Genomic DNA, 19,704 nt, shown 5'->3' with positions numbered 1-19,704 from the left:
CCAAGTCCATTTGGTTCAAGGTGCCTCTTCCATTTCTCATGCTTCTCTTTGTAAAGCTTTATTTTGTTACCTCGCATGTAAGTGATCATGTCTAGCTGCTTCCCACAATGTCTATTTTTATAATTGTTATTGTGTGTGTGTGTGTGTGTGTGTATATATGTATGTATATATGTATGTATATATATATATATATGTATATAATAAATTAGATGGATATAGAATTAGGCCCTGCTGAAAGGTGTTATGTTGAGAGACCAGGAAACTGAAGTAGTCTAGCTGCTAGAATAGTGGCAGTATGGGCTTTTCACACCTTGTCCCACTAATCTGCTTCTCCTGGAAAGGGGTGATAGGAGCTGGACAGTAGCCCTTATGGCTTCTGAGTACCAATAACTTGATTCTACTTGTAATATTAGCTTTTTTTGTGTTGACGCTTTTCAATTGGAAACTGGACTGAGACAATCAATTTTAAACATATCTCTGAACAAATCAGATTTTAAGTTTTCCTAATTCTTTGTTGATGCTTATAATGTCTGCCTGGGCCTCTTGCTCTACAACGATGAGATGGCTCAGTGCTTTTATATCTCTGGATGTCAGCCCGTTTGGCTGACAAAGTCGAACAATTGTGGAAGCAAAAGAGGTGAAGTTGAGTTATGGTCAATAAAGTGATCAAAAAATGTCATCTTGCAGTTAGATTTGTTACTCCTCTGATAATTCCATATCAGACTTGCTAGGCTTATAAATCGAAATAATTTCCTGTCCATCTGCATTGGTTAGAAGTGTGAGAATCGATGTGTCTTCTACTTCAAACATCATCAGCACTAAACATTCTGGATTCAGAACTTGGCTAATAGCCCTGCCTGAAGCAAAACAGAATTGGTCTTGCTCCTCTAGAGCTGTCTGCAGTTTCAATGGCTGGACTTAATCTTGGTTTTGTTAGCAAACTAACCAGCCATGACTACAGGAAGACGCCTCTGTTCCCTACTTCTTTTAGTGAACTTTCCCCACAATCAGATTTGCCTACAGGAAAATGGAAAGTGACTCCACAGAATTTTAGAAAGTGTTTCCTTACCATATGTGTTGGGAAATCTTGGATCTGAGGGAACAAATTCAGAACTGATGTGTAATTTACCCATCAAGAAGTGACTAGAGGGAAGAGTTATTTGGTGTAACTCATGTGTTGTGCAGCTGAAAGATGGTTTGAGGTGTGTGCAGCAAACACTGTAATTTATCTCTTTACATCCTCTTATAAATTGCTCTGTCTCTTCAGGCCCTTGCCATGTAAATTACCCATCATAGACACTACAGATATGGTAATTGCACCACCTAACACATCCCTTCTGAATTAGGCTCCAGGAGCAAATTGGGGGGAATTCCCCTGATAGCAGCAGAGTGTGTGGTCCCAAGCGTGTTCTTTGCACAAGACTGGTCCCTGGACAAGACTATGTGAAAACTGTAATATCTCCAAGTACCAGCAGAGGGAGCACAAAGGCTAAGGGCTTTTTTTATTGTCTTCTTTCTACTAAACTTAATTTTCATCCCATATTAACATCTTTTTGAATTGTAATGAGTTAATACTTGTATTATGGCCCCAAGTGCAGTCTGAGTCCCATTGTGCTGGGTGCTATACAAACCCATTGAGACAATTCTTGCCTCAAATTCATTACAATCTAAATAGACAAGACACACAAAGGGAGGAGGCCGGAAACACACACGGGGTGAAGTGATTTGGCCAGGGTCACAAAACAGGCTAATGGAAGAGCTGAGATTGGATCCCAGGTCTCCTGACCCCTAGTGCTTTCTCAATTAGACCATACTACCTCCAAAATAGTAGTAATGAGTACTACTATCATTTTCAGTGTGCCCAAAGAAGCTGGTTTCTGTAGTGATTCCCTCCCTCTGGTTTCTGGCAGTTTTTTCTTCTTGTACGGTGAACCACGGCAGACCCTCCAGAAAACTACAGGAGCAATTCAGGGTGACACCAACACATTTGTCATGAGGGCATTTAAGGAAATTTTAAGACAATAGGTGATCCTGTCCTGGGCCCATACTGCCCTTGGGGTAGAGATGTGAAGGTGATTCAGTGATGACATGGCCTCATACACATCCTTGATGAGACTTTTGGCACTCCTAGACTTCTGAGTGTGCTGAATGCAACAGAAAAGTTGCTACGAACATCCAGGCTTTGTTCATGAAAGGAATGTAAAATAAGTAAGGTTTTTCCATTATAGGTATTGGGGAAGAGTCGATGGGTCACCAGGGGTATGAACTGCCCTTGTGGGTCTCAGTCCCTAGTGCTAGAATGGGAGACTCGTATGTAATCAAATCAGGGGAGGTGAGTTTGAGCAATAACTTCATAACTCCTCTGGTACTTGGAGGGGGTGAGTGGTCTGGATTTCTTGTGGTATAAACGTGAACTAAAACATTTCAAGTTTTACTCCTAGGATTGGGTGGCTCTGAAATGTACAGATGTGGAGTCTGTCAGGGGATGGGAAAGGGGAGAAAAATTCTTCTTCCTCCAGGATGTTCTTCCATAGTCTGATGATAAAATGATTTTGTGTTCTGAAATGTGATGCTTTGTTTTCAGCATAATTATTTTGAGCACTGATTTGCTGAGTGCTGTACAAAACTTAGACCAAAGACACCGTCCTTGTCTTGAGGAGCATCCAAGCAAAGTAAAACCTTCCCTCTCCACTGCACCATGGCTTTGGCTAATTACATGAAAGAGACTGTTGCAGATTTCTAGATGGGGCTGTTCTAGGATGTGCCTAGCTTGCCCTCTCCTTCCCAGTTTCTGGGTGTTCTCTCTCGTGTCTGCCTAAGTCAAGGAGGAGAGTAAAGGTATAAGGTTCCTGGGATAAAGGCTGTGATGAGATGGAGCTGCATATGCTGCAATTACCTGTTCACACTCTCTCCCACAGGCACAATGGCTACAGTGACCCAGAAGCACTTCTTGGAAGGGCAGGCTTACTCTGTCCCTCTGATCCAACCTGACTTGCGCAGGGAAGAGGCTATTCATCAGGTTGCAGATGCACTTCAGTATTTGCAGAAAGTGTCTAGTGATATCTTCAACAGGTATGTTGCTGAAACACAGGGGACTGGGACTGATGCTGAGTGCCAAGCTGGAGACAACCAAATGCTGCAATAAGACTGTGGCACTGAAGGGGCCTTGGAGAGCCACCAGAATTCCAAAGGGGGTGGGGAGGGCCAGATGTACCCAGCAAAAATAGACTGAGTTCAGGTTTGTTCAGTATGATTAAGGCTAAGATTGTGTCATGATATTTTTAATAGGGCTGTCAATTAACTACCATTAACACCTGCGATTAACGCGTGTTAATTGTGCTGTGCGTTAATCGCAGACCCTCTGGGCTGGAAGGCAGCATGAGCTGCTCTGAAAAACCTGCTTGGTCAGGCGCAGTAACACAAGACGCCACCAGAGGGCGGGAAGAGATGAGGCTACAGAAAGTGATGTAGTTCTCATCCCCGCATTTTTAAAGTAAAAACTAGGACTGTCGATTAATGGCAATTAACTCATGCAATTAACTCAAAAAAATTGCAATTTAAAAAATTAATCGCGATTAATCGCACTGTTAAACAATAGAATACCAATTGAAATGTATTAAATATTTTGGGATGTTTTTCTACATTTTCAAATATATTGATTTCTATTATAGCACAGCATACAAAGTGAACAGGGCTCACTTTATTTTTTATTACAAATATTTGCACTGTAAAAATAATAAACAAAAGAAACAATATTTTTCAGTTTACCTCATACAAGTACTTTAGTGTAATCTCTTTATCATGAAAGTGTAACTTACAAATGTAGATTTTTTTTTTGTGTTACATAACTGCACTCAAAAACAAAACAATGTAAAACTTGAGAACCTACGAGTCTACTCAGTCCTGCTTCTTGTTTCAACCAATTGCTAAGACAAACAAGTTTGTTTACATTTATGGGAGATAACGCTTCCGGCTTCTTATTTACAATGTCACCTGAAAGTGAGAACAGGTGTTCGCATGGCACTTTTGTAGCCAGCGTTGCAAGGTATTTATGTGCCAGATATGTTAAGCATTCGTATGCCCCTTCATGCTTCAGCCACCATTCTAGAGGACATGCTTCCATGCCGATTATGCTTATTAAAAAAAAAAAGCATTAATTACATTTGTGACTGAACTACTTGGGGGAGAATTATATGTCTCCTGTTCTGTTTTACCTGCATTCTGCCATATATATCATGTTATAGCAGTCTCGGATGATGACCCAGCACGTATTCATTTTAAGAACACTTACTTTCACAGCAGATTTGACAAAACACAAAGAAGTTACCAATGTGAGATTTCTAAGGATAGGTACAGCACTTGACCCAAGGTTTAAGAATCTGAAGTGCTGTCCAAAATCTGAGAGTGACGAGGTGTGGAGAATGTTTTCAGAGGTCTTAAAAGAGCAACACTCCAATGCGGGAACTACAGAACCCGAACCACAAAAAGGGAAAAACAACCTTCTGCTGGTGGCATCTGACTCAGATGATGAAAAATGAACATGCCGGTCCGCTGTGCTTTTAATCATTATCGAGCAGAACCTGTCATCAGCATGGATGCATGCTGACCCCCCCTCCCCCTCCCGAGCTCCATGCCGCCCAGGGCTGAGACTGACCCCCATCCCACGTTATGGGGCTTGTCCCCTCCTCCCCCCCCCCCCCAAGTTCTGTGCCTCCCCCGGCTGAGGATGATTTCTCCCCCACCTCCCCAAAAGCTCCACGCCTCTCCCGGCTAAGTCTGATGCCCCCTCAAGCTCTGCACTGCTCAGGAGTCGGCTCTGAAGCCAGCACTGCTCGCCAGCAGCAAATTTCTTGACAGCCTTCCAGTAAAAATCACAGGTCACAGGCAAAAAAGAAAAATTCATGGAAGCTGTCACCTGCCCCTGACTTTTACTAAAAATATTGGTGACAAAATGGGGATCTGTGGGTCCCTACATGGCCTGAGGAGGGCAGTTGCGCAGGGACTAGGAGCTGCCTGCAGCACCTGGGGGCTCCGGTGTACCCCTGCCACCTGCACAGATTCCGTGACTAAATCGTAGCCTTAAGTATGATCAAATAGTTGCCTGTGCTGGGTTTGCTTTTAGCATGCAGCAATTTGGTAGTGTTTGTTTTTAACTCTGTGGCAGGCTGCCTCATACTGCAGTGTTATTTCTGCCACAGTTCTGCTTATTTTCTTCTTCACTTTTAAATGGGAAATCTTACTGTTTATAATAACTTGCAGTGTCTTTTTCTTGTTCTTTGTTGTTTGAGCAGTAGAGTAGAAGATGTCTTTTGGTTTTGATCTCTACTCAGCCATGTTGATTGCAGTCTGAGTCCTCCCTAAGTTTCTAGGGTCTTGCACCTCCAAGTGTGTACATTGTACACAGCTGAGACTGTATTGGAGTGTCTGCCTGTGTTCTGTGTGTTTCACTATGGTGTTGTGCGCTGCCAGAATGAAGAGCCAGTTTAGAAATTCAACTTGTGCCTTGTCTTACCAGGATGTTGTGAACTTTAAGGTTGGGCCTAGTGTCTCTAGCTTTACTTGTTTTTGAATGAGTAGTTTGTGTGCTTTCATCAAATGTCTAATTTTGGCCTTTAACTGCTGCTTGAAATGGTATCAGCAGTTCAGTATCTTTCTTGTATACTGCTTGGCAGAGGCAGTTGCCTTTGTTCTGCTCTGCAACTGTTGTTGGATAAGTTCCTCTGGCCACCTAGTTCATTTGTAGGATTTACTATAGGGGAATTCAATGTAGTTTGCTGTTAAGTCCTAGTCTTTGGTCCCAGATGAGTTGAATTATTCTGTCAAATAGTTCTTGCAGTGGCTTTAGTGAGGTTGTATTTGCCTAGTATATTTTTTATGGTTTAGATAGATTTCCACAGTCCTTTCTCAGATTGGATTTTAGAGCCAGCCTGAAACTCCTCTGGTTTATTGTGAGGTCTAGGCCAGTCCAATTCAGGTTGTGGGGTCTCTCTAAATCCATAAATTTGGCTTTGCTTTTTTTTTCCCTGGCAGACCATGATTTCAATGTTTCCTAGGACATGTTTGGCCTCAGTGCTAATAGCATGTCTTTAGCTGGTGTAGATTCCTCATCTTGATAGGGTGATAGTGTGATTAGGTTATCAACATGAAATGTCTGCTGTCCTATGCAGTTGTGTCACAAGAGTCCTGGGGGCAGGGATTGCTCCAGTCGAGCAATTGACTCACTGACATGTAGGCTGGAATGGATAGACCTGAGGCTTTGTTCTCTCTTACTCCTTGCACTGTGGGAGCTCTGTGGAGTTGGGGAGGTTAGAGGGAGCTCTGGCGGGGCCAGAGACATGCAGAGGGGAGGTCTTATGGGAGCCCCAGTGGGTGGCGGGTGGGGTCCCTGTCTCAAATCCTTATTCTGTGCATGAATAAAGCTATCAGTTAACAGGATTTCTGTACTTGCTGTTTTGTGAGGCAGTGCTCTGTAATTTCCCTGGGGATGAGGGCCTGCTCCTTAGCATGCAAGTCACTCGCAAGTCCTGAACGCTGACTGTGACACTGCTCCCTCACTCTTCAGTGCGCTCATGACTTTTAATTACTAATTTTTTCCAACAGCAGAGGAGACTTCATTGGGCCCTTTGTTTGCTTTGCCTTTCTTCTGAGGTCTCTGCTCTCCAATATAATTAATAATGATTTAGTAATTATGCAGGCGTCTGATTAAAAGTTCCCCAACCTTGGGTGTTCTGTGCCAATCAAGAGAGAGGCTTTCAAGGTGAGAACTTTGCTACTTAGCAAAAGTGGCCTCTTCTCTTCCCTGCGATAAGGCAGCTATATCTACTGTTTCCAGGAAGGAGCAGCCTTATCAGGAGGAAGCTGCCTGTTCTGAACTGCAAATCACCAGCTCACTGTGATGGAGGGGAGAGAAACTTGTGGAATATGGCAGGTTCAGCTGAATGTGTCAGGCTCCTTGCGTTTGTGGTGTGAGAGAGACAGAAGTTTTGATGCTATGTTGTAGTAGCAGATTGCTTGGTACTGCACTTCCAGGAGTGGCAAGGGAATCTGTATAACTGTCTGAGGTGGAGTGGAGAAGGTCTGAGTGTTTCCCCACCCCTATCCATGTTATGTGCTCTAGTGTCTGCTTTGAATTTTAACCGGATGATGACATGAATGCCAGATGAGGATTTCTTCTGGTTAAAACAATCTACCTTAGGAATGAGCGGAGTGATCTTCCTCCTGAGGGCACTTATGCTTTCCACCCTCAGGAACATGTTACCGATGATATAGAAAGGGCACCAGTGATGTGATGAGGGCTGTCGTGGTCTGTCTAGGTCTCACATAACCCTGGGATAGGGGCAGAGGAGGGGCATATACTGAATAGGTTAATGGTAGCCCAGGGACTGCCACAGTGAAGAGGACACGTTGAATTAGCCTCCTGGAAAAGGGCACAAAGGACATCTTTGGATTTTGGGAAGAGGGAGAAAGGAAAAGGGAAACTTCTTGCGGCTTGGGAAGGTTTAGGAACCACCACATGTAACAAGTGCAGAAAATCGGTGCCTGTTCTCTCCTTTGCAAATGTTCTGTCCTTGGCTTTGGCTCTGGTAAACTACTTAGTGGTGAAAGCAATTCTCATGGTTGACTAATCTGTAAAGAGCCAAAGGGATATGTGGATGGGGTAATCTGTGGTCAAGACCTGTAGTTCTCCCATTCACAGATAACAGCCAGAAGAATTTTAAGGTTAGTTTAATGCTAGTGAAAGATGTTTGACAGCCCTGAAGAATGAGCCCTACTATCTTCAGAACAGGTAAAGCATTTGAGGAGGGGGAGGGGGAGGGTTCCTGTGTGAAATACAGCATGTGACTGCAGCAGCAATATCTGATCTGTCCTGTGCTTGGATTGTGACCAAGAGGCACCATCTCCAGGGAATGGGTAGGAAGCTTGGCCTCCATGACTGGTTCAGACCTTAGCAATTTGGTTGCTGCCACTACGGAGGTGTTTTGTCGCAATCGGGTGCTTACATCGGTGAGACACATTTAAGTGTTAGATACAGGCCCATCTAGGGTGACATAAGGTGACTTACTTTGACCTAACTTTGTAGTGTATATCAGGCCTGAGACCCACCCAGGGCTGCCTCAAATAGAATACACCAAACTCAGGTGCGCTGATGGTGTTTGATATAGACGCTAGGCCCTAAACTGGGACAACAAGCTCACTTGTCACATGAGCTGTCAGTTTCTGTATTCTGTTACCAATCTTGCTAACAGTCCAGTCCCCTTCCGAGGATTCCTGTCCTCTTGGTGCCAGTATTTGTGAGTCTGCTGGAGTGAGAGGCTGAAGCTATAGTTACCAGGATCATATTCCAGTTTGATGGAAGTTTTATTCTGTTGCACGTTAGCTGGGAAAGGAGTTCATGTAATTAGCCCACCGTGGAAACTAGAATGCAGGCAGTATTCACTGCTCTGTCAGGGCTAAACAGTTTAGAGCAGGGGGAGTCTATTATTTATTTACTTTTGTCAAGGTCCAAATTTCTTGGTCGAGGTCCAACTCTAGAGAAAATAATTATAATAAAAAATAACAATAATGACAAGTAACTAAAAATTTCGGGTTCCGTTCAAAAGCATTTGGCGGTCTGGATTTGGCTCACAGTCCGCCTGCCGACTACCCCTGGTTAGGATTATCTGTTGAAGAGTGGTCTTTTATGCTTTTAAAAAATATAATCCTTATATCATAGTCTTCAGATTCTTACTGATCTTGAAATGTCAGGAGTCTAACTCTGGGGCAGCCAAAGAGAGCTTCTAATACTCTCCTCAGGAACCAGACTGACTGCCTACAACACTTGATTAACAAGGGGCCCTCTTCTTCTTTTCCTAATTACTGTCCCCTATATGGGGTCTTGGATTGGAATCATCTGCCATCGTTTCTGCCACTCAGATGCTATTGGAGATGCAAGTCATCTGACTTTGGCACGTTTCATTGCTTTTCTGATGGGCTCTTGGCTGTCTCGGACTAATCTGTGAGGACTTAGCTCTTCTCTCAAGTTATGGAGTTTTTGGTTTCCTGCTAATGTTTGTTGGGGTGGGTGTGGCTTTTTGTTTTTATAGTGGTTTTTTCTGCAGACCTTGTTAAACTCCTGTGATGCACATATTCGCTATTCAAACTGCTCCCTGATCTGGAGCATACACCCCAGGCTTGTTACTGTAGTATAATGTGTAGAGAATTACATAGGGATTTTAGGATATTTTGGCTTTTAAGTTACCTTATTTGTGTTTTTACTGCCACAACATTTACGTTAATTTTGGTCTGGAGCTTGCTTGTCATGTCCTAGCTTCCTCTGTTGTAAATCACCAGTCCAACAAGAAATTCTAATATTTCTTAAATGCACACACACACACGAAAAGTTTAACACTTAAAAACAAGCCCAAGCAAGTCTGTTTGAATTTCCTTATTCCCTCCCTATTTGCACGGAACAGGATTTTGAGAAACTTGAGAATTTTTTCCCATAAAGAATTATAACTTCAAAAATATTAAATATACAGTATTTGAAAGAGTTTGTAGATACTAGAAACTTGAGGCTGTTATTTCAATCTCTGAAGTACTTTTATTTTAATGTTAAAAAGGAAGTGATAGAAAATTAAGGTTCTTTTTAGGCCTATTGGGAAACCATAAGAATGATACAGAACAGCCTACAAGCCTAGGGAGGAAGTAGAATGGGTGGAGTCATTGGTGACTGGGGAGATGGGCAGTAGCTAGTGGGTGGATTCAACTGTTGTTGAATGTTGAGGAGGAGAATGGATGGAGATGTGAACCGTTAGGGGATTTGGTTGGTTAGGATCTAGAGATTTCTGGAAGGTGGGCAGAGGATCTGATGTATGATGATAGCCTAGTTCTAGTGTAAACTTAGTCGTGTCTACACTGGCGCATAGGTTGGTATAATTTACGCCATTCAGGGGTGTGAATAATCTACACCCCTGATTGATGTAAGTTATACTGACCTAAGTGCCAGTATGCACAGCACTATGTCAATGGGAGAGCTTCTCCCGCCAACATAGCTACTGTCTCTTGCGGGAGGTGAAGTAATCAAACCGACGGGAGAGCTTTCTCTATTGGCCCAGTGTCTTCACCAGAAGTGCTACAGCAGCACAGCTGCATCGGTGCTGCTGTGGCACTTCTAGCGCAGAGGTAGCTTCACTTTTGAATGCATTAGGTGTGTGTTTCTCCTATTAACTGTAGGAAATGTGAAAGCTGCTGATTAGTAGTGGAAATGGTGATAGGCAGATGTTTGGCAATCAGTAAACACTAAGAATTGCACCACTGCACAGTGGTGCAGCCCCTTCCCTGGCTCCATGTGAGTGAGGATCTGGGGAAGTCTTCTCTTTGGGCATACTTCATGCATATCAGAAGCTCTAAAGCACTGGGGCGAGGATGGGGGGTATGGGAACACCCAGTGGCATAGCCAGCTTCTAAGAGGAGGGGGAGCAAACATAAAAAGGCGCCCCCCCCTTGACTCCTCCTCTGGCCACGCCCCTTGGCTCCTCCTCCGGCTGCTCCGCGCCGCCCCCCCTCGCTCCTCCAGCCACGGCTGTTGGCCACACTGCGGGCCGCATGCTGCGCCCCCCCGCACCTCTGGCTGCGCCCCCCCCCATTTCTCCAGCCGTGCCCGCTGCCCCCCCATGGCTGCTGGCCGCGGCTGCCGGCCACGCTGCACCCCCCCCCCCCGCTCTTCCGGCCGTGTCCGCCGCTCCCCCCCCCCCCCATGGCTACCGGCTGCGCTGCGGGCCGCCAGCCTGCGGCCCCCCTCGCTCCTCTGGCTCCGGCTGCTGAGCTGCGCTGCGGGCCGCAGGCCATGCCCCCCCCCCCCCACTCCTCCGGCTGCTTTTGGAAAGGTGGGGGAAGCGGCTGCTTCCCCTGCACCCCGCTAGCTACGCTACTGGGAATACCCACTCAGATGAATGGAGCAGTTCACTTGTTTCAGGCTGTATTCATCTCCAGGGGTATTCTCAATCAGCTGAGAGCATCACATTGAAACGAATGGGCCACATCACATCTTTCCAAGCCTCCTATGCTGCAGATGAATATGCAGAAGGAGCCCTTTACCTCCATCATCCCTCTATCCTTCCTGTTTAAAGGACAACACTTCTATGTGCTCTAAAATCCACATGCTTGCATGAATTTTCTTGAAATTTGCTAGGCTTCATGGGAGTGCAGAGTGAGGTTTATGACCCACATTTGGGGTCATTTCAGCCAGGGTTCAGAGATATAAGCTCCCCCCCAAAAAAAGCAATATTTCAACGTTTCTAGGTGTCCCCTCCTCCCCCCCTCCCCCCAAGCAGCACTGGAGATCAGTATTGCTGTGATGGGTCAGAATCATCTCAGTTTGTTTTGGTTTTGTTTGTTTGTTTTTTTTACCCAAGGTAGTGCACTAAATCTGTGTGGGACCCAAATTATGAATGGTATTTAAGGACATGTTGACTTCTTTGCTAGTGTAGTGTATAGTCTGGAAGGATTACAGTGCGCATATGCCAATAAAATAAAAAACCATGAGAGAGGATGTCTATGCAGCTGCTTTATGTTTTTCTGGCATTGCCCCTGCTGAACACCCTGCCGCTGATGTTTCTAGTCCAAACCTTTGTACACCTGTGCAATAAAGATTTAGTAACTCACGTTGCTTGCTACAAGTTGTCTCGGCTCTAAGTGTTCGTATTTTAGGGGGAGGTTTATTATGATCACAGCAGAACAGTCAGCGGCTGATCTAACCAACATTTTTGTTTTATCAGATGGAGAGGAGATGGAGAGCTGTGACAGAGGAGGGGCATGGGGAGAGAGAGGGGTGGGAAAATGAGGATGGGTGGTAGGGAAGCCTTAGATTGGTTGTTTGAGGAAAATCTGTATATTACTATCCCCTGGGGTGCAGGGCAAGGGGCAAGTGGCTATTTCCTGATCTCGGGGCAGATTAATGTGATGTTTCCAAAGACACAGCGCGGAAGTTTAGAACTGACAGGGCAGGCTCCCTGACTTCTGAGGGAAATGAAATGGGTGCGCTGCCAGGGTTACCAGCATGTGGGTTCTGGTGATTCCTGGATCACAAGGTTGCAGAAATTTGTGGGAGAGCAAGGAGTACACCATGACATGGGGATTGCTGCCAACAGGCTTATTTGGGTGGCCTGTGTTGGGATCATGTTTTGCCCACTTTGCCGCATCTAACTGATGACTTAAGAGGATCTACCAGACATTGTGGTGACTCACTTGGGCAGAAATGATCTGGGCCTTATTCACGCTGTGCACCTCATAGAGTGTATGAGAGAAGATTTGGATGGCATCAGAGATTTGTGTCCGGGAGCTGCAATAGTTTTCTCTGATTTGGCTGAGCAGCTGACTAATTGCTACAGTGACAGTATGAAAGCTATTAATAAGTGTTGGAAAAACATTAATCAGGAAATTGGAAGGTTCATGGCTGACTGGAAAACGTGTACTGTATGGCATAGAAACATTACAAGCTCTGACATCCCCTGTTTCTTGTAGATGGGGTACATTGGACAGGGGTCTGAGGATTTTTCTTTCAGTTGTTTGGAACAGAAATGCTGTCTGTGATTCCTCTCACTGGTCCTGCCACAAACTCCACCCTCCAACCATTCTGAAACACCAATCCACTGTAACATAATTGTCCTTTGCTCCAGGCACTGCATGTGAGTTGGTTACAGGAAGGAAGAAGCAAGTGCAATAGATATGTATGTACACCAGGAAGATGAGTTCCCTGCTTGCAATGGGGGGTGCCTGGGTACAATAGTGGGGAGGAGGCCAGATTGGAGGGAGGAACAGTTGGGATATGCGTCAGGGGATGGCTGGGGAGGTGTGCCATAGCAGGGCTGGTGGGGCCCAATTAATGGGGAGGGAGAGAGGGTGGCTGGTTCGGTATGTAAATTGCAGGACCTGATACGCACAACTGCATAAATGATTGCTAACTTCTACCAACAACATATCTTTTTTTCTATTTCTAAATAAAGTGGGAGGTTCAGTGGCAGAACGCTACATTAAAACAGAGTTAAGGTTGCTTGGTGGGATGTCATCCCCTTGCAGAACACTGAGTTGAGCAAAACTCAAACTTCTGAAAACCAGGAAATGCACAGTTAAGGTTGCCCATGCACTTAACACTTTTACTCTGCCAACCCCACAGTTGGTGAAATGTACAAGATCTTCACCTCCTTTTACAGCCCATTCGTTCTCATTCACAGGATTTCATCTAACACTATTAAAGGAGGGGAGGTTGCCCATGTTCCCCTGAAGCTGGCAGTAGCCAGTGGGAATTGTTGCATACACTGCAGGTGCAGTCACTGTGTTAGGTGTACCTACAGTAAATGGTGGAGGCAGTAGCAGGGCCTGCCAGTGCATGTATGATATGAGGAATCTGTGGACTACTTTAAGGTGTATGACAAAGCTGTGATTATGATAAGAGAGATGTTTTGCACCCTCCAATGTGGGTGAGCAAAGGTAAGAGTTGCCATGTGTACCTTCAGGATCCAGTATGCATCATTTCAATGTGTACATTATATAATAGCAGGGCACAGGGGTTTTATTATGAAGGGCATTGTCAATAGTGAATAGCCTAAGCATTTAGTATCTGCATGCACTCCAGGTAAAATGGGTGAGGTCAGCGTCAGATGTAGCTGTGCTGATTGGTGGAGGTACCATAGTTAGTTCTGCTTGGTAGAAGGGTGTAAGAGTGTGTGTGTGTGTGTGTAAGCGAGTGAGCTGTGGATTACTTTGAGGTGTGACACAGTTGTGATTGTGATATGAGGAGATGTGTTTTCCACACTCTTGAGGAAAGGGAAGACGTGCATGTGTGCCTTCAGGATGCTGCATGCATCATTTCCATGCAGAATTGTATCGGTTAAGTCAGTAGCAGGACATAGAGCTTTTATTGCAAACGATACTGTCCGCAGTGAGGTGGAATATGAAAAGATTCTAATGCTTTTATGGTGATTTAGTTAGTGTGTAGGTTGAGATGGTAGCCTGTGGATAAGTGTAAGGGAGCTGTAAAAGGCTGGAAGTGTTTCTTAAATTGTGCATGTGTCGTATTATTTCTGGGGAGTTTGTGTGTGAGTGTGTACACCAGAATCTGAAATCTCCTGAATCTGTAGTGCCAGAAGTCTGTGTGAGAGTGTGCATATTGAGGCATTGTTCAAAGAGGGTAGAGGGAAGTGGGGTGGGCAACCTTTTTTCCCTTCTTTCTTAGCTTTTAATGGTATTAAATGGAGTCCTGTGGGTGAGAGTGAAAGGAAGTGAAGAGCTTTACTACTGGGGGAATCCTGCACCACCGTGTGCACACAGAATTCATGTGCCATGCAGAATTTTTTTTCTAAGTAGAAAATACATTCTGCATAGAAGTGTTTCAGTTACGCCTTTCGCCCACCAGGGGTTGCTGTGTCGCCAGAACAGAAAGCAGCCACTCTCGGGCTCCAACAATGGATAGGGAAGAGAATAGGCTGCCTTCCTCACAGCACCCTGCCCACAGGGCCAGGTGAGGAGGCACAGGATATGGGGGGATGGACAGCACGGGGTATATGGGGGTGGGGACACAGACTGGAGTTCAGAAGGGCTCGTGGGGGGCACAGACTGGGATGGGGGCTGAATGGGAGTGGGGATGCAGGGACACATGCTTACGGGGGAGGAGGGTGACTGAGTGGGAGTGCAGGGACACCTGGGGGATGGGGTTGGCTCAGTGGGGGTGCAGGGACATATGGGGATGGGGGAGGGAGGTGCAGGGACACATGGGAACAGGTACAGATGTGCTTGACTGAATGGGAGAGGCTAGGGTCAGCCATGGTCTGCATGGGGGAGGCTCTCCAACTCCCTGACAATCCGTCCCCCGCAAAAACCCCACCTATTTCATACTTCTCCTTCCCACACCCAACAACCCTCCAAGTTCACACCCAGGCTCCTTCAGCTCCTCCATTACCCCTGACTCCCCCAAGCCTTTGCACTGCTTCTGAGGGGTGGGGGAAGTACATTTCTGTATTGTAGTTTAAATGAATTATTCTAAGTTCTGTATTAATATGTCTAGCGAGGAATCTATTTGACAAAAAAACATTTCCAGAGTCTTTTTTGTTGTCTGTATTGTTACAGACATACTTGCTGACAGGTATTTTGAAATAAATTACCAAAATAATTGAAACTGGTGTGATCATATTGTGTTATTTTGACAAATAAAATATGCAGAATTTTAAAATATTGTGCGCAGAATTTTTTTTTGGTGCAGAATTCCCCCAGGAGCAAGAGCTTGTACAGTTCAGCAACTGTGGGGTTGGCAGAGTGAAAGTATGTGTGTTAACAGGGCTGTATTGGGGCATTGCTGAAAGAAGGCAGAGTTGTCATAGGCAACCTTAATTGTGCATTTTTCTGGCTTTCAAAAGTTTGAATTTTGCTCAACACATCATTCTGCAAGGGGTGATGTACCACCTAGCAACCTTAACTCTGTGTTAATGATTTTTTTTTTTGCCACTGAATCTTTTTGACTCCATGTGACAGATTAGTATATGTCTATATCAGTCTGCAAACTCATTGTTTTGTGAATGCCATTTTGACTTCATACTGTACTATGCCTTTCGCTTTTGCACTGTACCCTCCATCTGGAGCGGGAACACCCAAGTGGTATTAGGAGAAATCCTTACTCTTAGCAGAGGGACTAACCATGGGAAAGCCACAAAGAATAGTCAACTTGGATGGTTTTCCATTCGAACGGATCCACCCCAGGACAATTCTGTTTAAAGGCCAGATCTTCTCCAGCTGTGGGGCTTTCTCACCAGCCATCCACTGCCAGGAACATGAAGTCTGAGCAGGAGAAGTGGGGAGCAGGAGAGTCCTGGGAGCCCAAAAAGACACTAATCAAAACCCAAAAGTGGTAAGGATGCCCGAGGAAGGGGTTTTGCTTCAGGCACTTGTTGTTTTTGCCTGGATCTGTAAATCTTGTGCTTTGTCTGTGAGTAAAGTGTATCTGGTTTAGAAGTTCCTTTATACAGTCTGTATGTTCTCTTGTTTCAACTGTCTCAAGATCCTGAGGCCTGGTCTACACTTAAAAATTAGATCTACCTATTTACGTTTTTCAGAGCTGTGAAAAATTTTGCACCCTGAGCTGATGTAGTTATGTTGACCTGGTGTAGATGCGGCTAGGTCGATGGAAGAGTTTTTCATCAACCTAGCTAACATCTCTTGGAGTGGTGGATTTACTGCATCAACAGAAAAACTCCTTCCATCGCTGTAGATACCTTCTAAGCTATGGTGCTACAGCTGCAGTGCCATAGCTGTACTGCTGTAGCAACTGTAGCTTACATACACCCTAAGAGTTACATTGTAAATCAAAATACCCGGGAGGGTGGAGCTCTGGGGAGGGCATGCTTAAGCTATGATATAAAATTATTCTACTTAACTGCCAGGGGGCAAATTTGTCACGTACATATGGGAGAAGGGCAACATGCAGCATCAGCTATAGCTATATCTTAACTCAGGAAGTTCCTTTGAGAGGAAATATAGCCAAACTCCAAACCTGGAGACAATGGAACTTTCTGTGCCTGTGTCCTGTAGATAACTAACTGCTTGGTTTGCAAAATAACCCAAGGAGGGAGCAAGTAGATGAACAATAAGGGGTCATAAGAGGGGCAGATACATGTAGCTTGCTAATTATGTATGGTAATGATGGCAAATTTTGGCCAATCATAGAGCGATAGATTATCATAGTCAACTGCATATAATGCTTTGGTGTAAGTGTTTTCTTTGTTCTTGCTGACTTATGAGCTCGAACCCAATTGCAGTTGAAATAAATGGATCGCCCCTCCCGGGGCTCCTTGCTTGATTAGCTGTGTCCATCTCTCCTTATTCCTCAGCTGGAACGGACAGGAATTTCTATGACGGCTATTTGGGAGACTTAGAGGAATCAGTACTGGTCTTGGGGCCTAGAGCGGCTGGACTGCAGAGTCCCACATACCCAAGAAGGGGGTGCCAAACAGGGTGTCTGTGTGCCAGAGAGGCCAGACCAGGGGTGGCCAACCTGTGGCTCTGGAGCCACATGCGGTTCTTCGGAAGTTAATGTGCGGATCCTTGTATAGGCACTGACTCTGGGGCTGGAGCTACAGGTGCCAACTTTCCAATGTGCCGGGGGATGCTCACTGCTCAACCCCTGGCTCTGCCACAGGCCCTGCCCGCACTCTACCCCTTCCCACCCCCTCCCCTGAGCCTGCAGTGCCCTCGCTTCTCCCCCTCCCTTTCAGAGCCTCCTGCATGCCACGAAACAGCTGATCCGGAGGTGCGGGGAGGAAGGAGGAGGTGCTGATCAGCGGGGCTGCCGATGGGTGGGAGGCGCTGGGAGCAGGGTGAGGGGAAGCTGATGGGGGGCTGCTGACGTATTACTGTGGCTCTTTGGCAATGTACATTGGTAAATTCTGGCTCCTTCTCAGGCTCAGGTTGGCCACCCCTGGGCCAGACTAAGAGACAGTGTCTGGATGCTGCTCTGTACCAATAGGCTTTAAAATAAGTCGAATCCAAAGCTGGGTCCAATTCAGCAGCCTGGTGACTGTTCACAGAGGGAGCCCAGCTAGAGCTGTAATAGCTTAAAATTGAAGGAAATGGTAGGAGACAAGAGATGGAATCGAATTGAGTAATTAGAACAGATAATTCCTTTAAAATAAAAATGTAAATACTGTCAAGAATTAGCAATGCAGGATTCTTGCTCACCTCCAAAAGGGCAGAGTATCTGTTTCTTTGAATTCTTCAAGATTAAATCTCTCTTTTGAAGTAGAGGAGCAGAATATTGAATTTAATCCTGCAGCTGAGATACTTTTGATGCCATTGTCATTGAAATGAAGCTATGATTACTGAAGTCCTTGTTCCAGGTCTCTAGCAACTCTTTAACATTCAGAAGTAGTCTTTGTCCTTGAACCCCATCCCCCCAGAATGGCAAAGTTCAATCAGTTATGCCATAAGTGACTTAAAGGCAAAGACTTGAACTTGATTAGAAAGCTGTAGCCTTCTTTTATGCTAACAAGGCCTGCAGTATAGCACAAAATGTGCCATTTAAAGAAATGATTGAAGCACTCATACAAACAGATTGAAACTCACAGGTCTGCTACTAGATGCCACAAGTGAAGAAATGTACATTTTAAGGACTAACTAAAAGCACCAGTATTAATACAAGATGTTTGGGAAAACATGAGAAATTATTTCGTAGTATCTACAAAAGCATCCTTATAATGGGTGGGAAAGTGTTCTTACTGAATGCTGGATCTTATATCAGAGGAGAGAGAGCCTTGTGTGCAGGCTACTGAAGATTCTATCCAAGAGTGCAAAGGGAAACATGACAAGGTTTTAGCCATATGCTCAATCACTGAAAATAAAATGCACTTCGGGTGCAATCAGGTTAAACTGCTGATGTATCAGTTCTCTCTTTTAGTGTTTAAGAAGCTAACACTTAACTGGCCTTAAGCACAATGCAGAAGGTAAAGGGGGAAAAAAACCTTCCACAACCACTATCGGCCTCGGGGTTGGTTAATTTTAAAAATAATTTCTCCTACTTCCCAGTGATACTTGGTGGAATGCTCAGAGAAGATTTTCTGTATGCTTTTATCCATGTTTTGAAATTTGCACTGAGAACAAGAAAGACTGATCAAAACATAACATATATTTTACAAAAAACACTGTACAGAAGGGCACTGTACAACCTTGGAATATCTTTTTATTTTTTTAAAACCCTTGCTTGAAAGTCTCTCAAATTGCATCAGATCTCTTGATGGGGAGAAAATGTCAATTTTAGGTGGCAGCTCTCCAGTTCTGTTGTTGAAGGCTGATCCTGACTCTTAAGACAAGACAAACTCCTGCAAAGGTGTGTAAGGGTGAAAGAAAATAATAGAAAAGGGATAAGAAGATGCACTTCTGTCTCTAGTTGCTTGTGGTCTTCCAGCAACTTAATTGTTCTCATCTCATCTGGTCATGATATTTCAGGTTTGTGGGGAAAAGAGAGTCTCAACAGTACAACAGTATATCTCTTAAGTCTCAGTATATAGGAGCAGTAAACATGGTGATGCCCACTTTTTGAATCAAGCTGCCAAGTGCTCCCCCTGAAAAGAGGTGTCCAAAGGAGTCCGTGGCAACCTTTCCACACTTAATTTTAAGTTTCTGGTAGTCGATATATGAACACTTCCTCTCGTATTAAAGATTCTGTAGCAATCCCCTGGAAAACGGCTAATCAAAAATTCATTTAGTCCAATCAAATTCAGTTCACACCATTTTTTTTGACTTAATTCTTTACTTCCTTTCAATAACTATTTTACATGTCTAGGCTAAAATTAACTTCTGCCACCTCTCGCCCACTCTGGCTTAGCAAAACCTTTCTAAAATTTTTAAATAGCTGAGATTTAATGCTACGGATGTCACATGTGCAGTAGCTGTCTTTGCCTGTTGGCCAAGGATCTTGAGCCAAAATAGATGATTCTGTAGATGGAATGAAAGTTTGTTCCAGATTCATAACCAGGTTTCTATTAGGAGGGAAGAAAGAGGCATATGTTAAAACTGCTGATGAAGATGCAGGTAGGAAATAATACTCCTGGCTGATCATTCCTATTTCACCAAAGGTGAGCTAAGTGAGTAGTCAAGTTGAGTGGCGAAGTTGAAAGGGATTTAAGAAATGAATCCAACTGGCCACTGGCTGACTGCTTAGCATATTTTAATGGTTATGGTGCT

The 19,704-nt window shown here is 44.7% G+C and overlaps 1 protein-coding gene across 1 annotated transcript in view; it reads left to right on the top strand.

The window, feature by feature from the left end:
• The window catches only part of WASHC1 (WASH complex subunit 1), a 70,320-nt gene that overhangs the window by 17,759 nt on the left and 32,857 nt on the right, over positions 1-19,704 (top strand). The window contains exon 2 of the mRNA XM_054034825.1: positions 2,919-3,072. Coding sequence (XP_053890800.1) covers positions 2,924-3,072 — 149 coding nt within the window. The 5' untranslated portion in view covers positions 2,919-2,923. The remainder of the gene's footprint in view (positions 1-2,918; positions 3,073-19,704) is intronic.

Source organism: Malaclemys terrapin, chromosome 1, assembly GCF_027887155.1.
Source record: "Malaclemys terrapin pileata isolate rMalTer1 chromosome 1, rMalTer1.hap1, whole genome shotgun sequence".
Taxonomy (NCBI): Eukaryota; Metazoa; Chordata; order Testudines; family Emydidae; genus Malaclemys; species Malaclemys terrapin.
This window is presented reverse-complemented; position numbering and strand designations above follow the sequence as displayed.